The sequence below is a fragment of the Artemia franciscana genome, unplaced genomic scaffold (assembly GCF_032884065.1).
Source record: "Artemia franciscana unplaced genomic scaffold, ASM3288406v1 Scaffold_1737, whole genome shotgun sequence".
NCBI classification, from domain to species: Eukaryota; Metazoa; Arthropoda; class Branchiopoda; order Anostraca; family Artemiidae; genus Artemia; species Artemia franciscana.
The window spans coordinates 33,962-39,395 of record NW_027062934.1 but is presented as its reverse complement, the minus strand read 5'-3'; the positions used below and the strand labels follow the sequence as shown (position 1 = coordinate 39,395).

The 5,434-nt window shown below is 33.5% G+C and overlaps 1 protein-coding gene across 1 annotated transcript; it reads right to left on the bottom strand.

Moving 5' to 3' along the window:
- Positions 1-473: 473 nt before the first annotated feature.
- LOC136042681 (DNA replication licensing factor MCM3-like) lies at positions 474-5,201 on the bottom strand. Its single transcript, XM_065727641.1, has 4 exons — positions 5,178-5,201; positions 4,586-4,705; positions 3,078-3,244; positions 474-749 (listed from the first exon to the last, which is right to left on the bottom strand). Exons 1-4 carry the CDS (start codon positions 5,199-5,201, stop codon positions 548-550), a joined length of 513 nt encoding a protein of 170 aa, XP_065583713.1. The 3' UTR covers positions 474-547.
- Between the last annotated feature and the right edge of the window lie 233 nt (positions 5,202-5,434).

Here is a 5,434-nt window from a genome sequence, read left to right as displayed (position 1 = left end):
TTGTGACAAAAAATATGAAATTCCCCATTTTTGTAGATAGGAGCTTGAAATTTTTGCTATAGGGTTCCCTGATACACTGAATATGTTGGTGTGATTTTTGTTATGATTCTATGACTTTTAGGGGGTGTTTTCCCCTATCTTCCAAAATAAGGTAAATTTTTTCAGGCTCTTAACTTTTGATGACAAAGACTAAATTTGATGAAACTTATATATTTAAAATCAGCATAAAAATCTCATTCTTTTGATGTATCTTTTAGCATCGAATTTCCGATTTTTATAGTTTTGTTTACTATTGAGCCGGGTCGCTCCTTACTACAGTTCGTTACCACAAACTGTTTGATATGAGACCTGGAGTACGAACTCCACTCCAGCAGTCTGCTGCAAGGCCCTGGAGCCTAATTCAGGTGATGAAATAATGAAAAAGCTTCTCAATAACAATTCAAAGAAGAAGAAGAAAAATAGTATAAGATCCGTTAGGAGAGAAAAATGAAAATTGTGTATTGGATATAAATGATTATTCAAAATATCGAAAATTCAGAAAAGGCACTTAAATTAGGAATATTATATCATCAGCGACCATAATTTGGTTTTCTTCAGTCATTAAGTCAATTGCCACACGAACCTCTTCGTCTGTAAACATCCCACCTTCCGTTTTTGTCTCAAGGGTTGAGCGCAGAATTGACATTTCCACAGTCTGGGCATTTCTTGCCACCATCAGTTCTCGAATTGTGTTACGGAATAACTCAAACCTATAAATGAACACTGGATTAGCTGACACAGGACTCAACAGTAGGATTAGAAAAGAGGTTGCGATAGAAGACTAAAAAGATTGGTCTACTGATCAAAAATCCTATAAAATTTGACCCTAACCTAGGAAATCAAACGAAGAAAAGCTAATCGGACATAAACTCAAATACTAAGAGGTTTCTAAAATGAAGTAGCTTCAGATAAATGTTATTAATACGAGGGTTTGGAGTAGCGTTACAAAAGCGCATGTTTCCGTTAATATTTAAAAGTCTACTGAAACACTGAAGCAAAATAAAAAAAAAAAAATATTTAGACTTTAACACTTTAATCTCAGATTGTAGCAATGAATAAAAAATATTTTTAGTTCTTGCAAATGAAAACAAAAAAGAAAAATTTTCAACACTTAAAATGACAGAGTCTGGAAGGTTGTTACATAAAGGTTATCCTCAAATATTTCACGGTCCTCAGGGAACTTAAAATTTTCTTGGTGGCAAGAGATAGAAAAAAAATTAGATTCAGAGATTAAATCGAGATCAAAGATCATTTTTATATTTGGTAATTCTTGTAATCTCTTCTCACGATTACAAAATTTTTGACACAAGTTCTAGTTTCTAGGGCTTAAGATATAAGGCTCTTCTTGTGCAACTTTGTAATATTTATTATCTTATGCTGTTAAATCTTAAGGACAACAATGTGGAGGCAATTTCTAATTTATTATCACCAGGATTCAAAACTGAGGGCTGAATTCGCAATGCATTGGGGCCACTATAAGCCAAGCGTCTTAGGCTCAGTAAACGATTTACTATTTTAATAGTTTTTTTTTGTATTTTTAAAATGATTGATTGGGGAAAATCCTAGAGAGTGGCAGCCATGGTATGGCTGCCACATGGTATGGCTGCCACACATGGTATGGCTGCCACATGATATGTTGCATAGGAGCAAGTACAGTACTTGTTATTTGAATATCCAACCTTTTGGTTTGAATAATTTTTGTTATGACAAAGAAGATAACAACCTTTTTATGGAATTTACTCTGAAAATTAATCGTTTTAATCCGCAATTGCATTTATTCTTTTGTTAAGCTTATAGTTACTTTATCCAGCAAAATATGGGCTTAATTCTTTAGAATATTCATTAATAACTGTATATTACTTCATACAGTAGAAATTCAGCTACTCATCCTGGCAATTATGTCAAAAAAAGTCCATCAAATTGCATTTCCTTTCAAGGAATTAGAGAATAAGGTTTTCTTAGCGTTGGTTTGATTCAAATTATCTAAAATCCGGTTGGTAATTATAACTTTTTTTTCAGTTTTTTTTCTACAGAAACTAAGATTTTTCATACAATCCACTAGACAAACAGCGTTACCTTAATTGCTACATTACGAATTCCCCATTTCCGATGCCAGGAAGTCAATGGCTCCACTTGGGGAACCAGAAGACATTAAAAAAATAAAAAATAAAAAAAAGACTCCAAATTGAATACCGAGAAAAAAAAACTCTTCGCAGTACTTGCCCCTCCTCCTGTTGAGAAACTTCTGGCGGCGCTCTTGCACTGATGAATCCATAATATCAGATAGTTTGTAAGACATTATAAGCTGTAAATCAGGAAACTTCAGAAAGTAAAACAAGAAGAAAATCAAATAGTAGATCAGCCACAAAATCAAACTTTAAAAAAATAATCAAATAGTGAATAAGAAAAATTTAAAGACTAAATGCATTACATTTGGATGACAAAGGGATTAGATGGATAAGTCAAAGAAAACGGATCAGATCAATAGAAAAATTGATAAAACTGGCTTTTACTCACGAGGAAACGTCTCTTTTATAATGATAAAACAAAAACCAGTAGATTGAAAGCATTTACATACAATTCATTGTCTGATTTTTTTCGTCTTTATGATTTTTTTACAGTATAAGTTACCTATTAGACATTTAGGATGGGAATCAATTCTGAAGACCTTACAATTCGTATTTTGAGTGTGAGAAAAATGTAGCTAGTTATGAAGTTATATCGTTAGCGACTCAATACAACATTACGAAATTATATTATATTATATAAAGAACGCTTATTATATGCCGATCCATTATTAATCGATTCATTATAGCACAAATCGTCGTGATCCCCAAGTGAGGACTTGGAATCGGACATAACATAAATAGAGTCAAATTATTGAAATAAGAATTATTCAAAATTTTTTCGTCCAAAACTACTCTCTGCCCTACCATAAGCTAAAACCTAAAAAAAAAAAGGATGAAGCTAATGAATTTGGCTTCCGAACCACTCATCAAAGCTTCTGAAGAGAAAATTATATACCAGCATTCATTTACCTTTCTTTTGTTATTCCCCTTTCCTGGCTAGAGGCATCTGTCTGAATGCTAGTTTGTGTATCTGTAGTTGACCTCTGCGACCTTGATCCACGACTAGCTCGAGGAGTTGAGGGAACAACTACATCATCGTCAGATTCGAAGTCATAGACGTCACTCGCCCCAGTTCTCTAAAAAACAAATAAATAATAGTAATAAAATAGATTATTTGAAAGTTGAAAATGCCAGGCAAGTCCCATTAGAAGCTTTGAGAGAATATTGAAATCTAAGGAAAGGAGAAGTGTATAATGCTGAAAAAAAATTAACCAAAAAAGAAAGATAAACAAAGACAATATAGAACACAACAGAAAAGGAGAAGCACTGATATAATACACTCAATTTGAATGAAAAGATTCAAGACCAAATCACCTATTTGTTTTTCATCATAAATATCAGTTTTACTGCAAAGTGGTCAATTTTTGTTTTTGAAAAATCTTCTTTCAAAGCCTAGAAAATAAGTATAGCTAAATGCCGTAAAGTGAAAATTTAAATGGTTGGCTTAATTTTAAGATAACTGTTACTACCAACACGTCAAATCGACAGCCTAACATACAACCGAACCTACCTAACATCATGCTCCATTCACAAAAGTCAATCCACTCTATCACGGGACAGCTATTGTCTCACCTTCTTGGGGTATTCAGACAAAATTTTCTAACGATACAGTCTTTCACCACCCAAGACATAATCAATATTTTCCCTTCACACGACGTGAGTTCAGAGCACTTAAATCCTCAGTAAAGACTGTTGGCCACTTTATCACTAAGCATGATCAAAGACTATTGCCAAGGATTTCAATTTCAGAACAATTTCTAAGCAAATATTTCTAGAAAAAACTACAAACGCTAAAAGATTTACTTCAAAAACCTGCAAGACCAGATGTAAAAAAAAATTGATAACCAAAATCGACACAAAAAACAGCGAGCAGGGATTCAACGTGCTAAGCTGAGCTTTATGATGCTCCTCTTAATTAATAACAATTCAAATACCAATAGAAAAAGAATATCTATTTTAGTGCTAAATATACTTTTTTTTTCATTGTCTGCTCCTCTCTCTTTCAAAACACAAATCAAACACGGATATCCCAATCTCTTCTTCTTTCTTTAATGGCCAGGCCTCTTCAATTTACATAGCTAAATTTACCACTATCGAGTTAAATATGTATACTCAAGACCGGTTTGGCCGAAGTTTTTTTTGTATGACTTCTTCATAAAAAGCTCTAGCCAAAGGACAGAATAGTCGCATCACAGCTCATAGACAATTGTACACAAATACACAGTTGTTCTATCATCCAGCTGTTAAAAAAATAGATGAAATTTTCTACGTGGACACCGAAACTTTAATTCAATTTCAAACATTATACCTTAGGAACAATGCTTCTAAACTACAAATTTGAACCAGTGATATTGCTTTGACTTCATGGTCAACGTCGAATTACTCTGCTATCGATAAAACGACAATACGAATCTTACCTCTTTTCGTTGTTTATTTGACTTTTGAGTAGATTCCGTATCATCGTCGCTTTTGACCTCAGCCTCTGATTCCTCAGATTCTTCATCATCCCTCCTTCTTTTGCGGGGTTTTTCCAGGACCTGAAAGTAATTGTTTTCGCATTGATGAATGTTCTTCGATAAAGTAGACCAATTTGCCTCTCAGGCCAGCCTTGGACGATACTTACAAGCTAACAAAGGCAAATTTTTATGAAATTTCAATTTAAATGGCATCCACAACCGGGTATCTGAGTAACTCCAGGCCCAAACAACGTTTTTTTTATGGAACCTTACGGCTAAGAGACAATGGATATGGGAAAAACATAGCAATATTTTAGTCAAATCAGTTCGCTGGACCTGTGGAAATGTAAAGAAGCAATTAGGGACACATTCATTTAGGTAAGAAAAAGAAAAGCCAAGTTTTTCATCAGGTTTCACGTCACACTCACAGATAGCAGGATAGCTGATTATAAATATATAAAATTTTTTGTTTTAAGATTAGCTTTTAGAATGCAATAAATTTTCAATGTAAGTCTGGTGCCTTCTAGTATTTTGATTTAGTCCTTAGACTTACCTTGCTATTCTTCCCATTTAGCATTTTGATTTAGTCCTTAGTTTTATCTTACTATTTTTCCCAAACTCCAAACTTTTCAACTGAAAAGGAATACCTCACACCTTGATAATTCAACGTTTGTATTTAGTTTTGAAACTTAACCTTTTGGGAAAAAGAAATCGTAATTTGAGCAAACCAGAAAATTGACTAACAAGAAAAAAGAAATCAATTTATTTTGAGAATCTTTGTGTTTGCGAGTGGAGAGGGAGGGGGGGAAA

What these genes read in the sequence shown, in the direction of transcription:
- LOC136042681 (XM_065727641.1), bottom strand. Translation starts at nt 5,201, where the DNA reads ATGCTAAATGGGAAGAATAGCAAG. An exon ending in TAAATGGGAAGAATAGCAAG is followed by an intron (nt 4,706 to 5,177) that starts GTAAGTCTAAGG and finishes AATTACTTTCAG; the next exon opens with GTCCTGGAAAAACCCCGCAA. An exon ending in CAAATAAACAACGAAAAGAG is followed by an intron (nt 3,245 to 4,585) that starts GTAAGATTCGTA and finishes TTTGTTTTTTAG; the next exon opens with AGAACTGGGGCGAGTGACGT.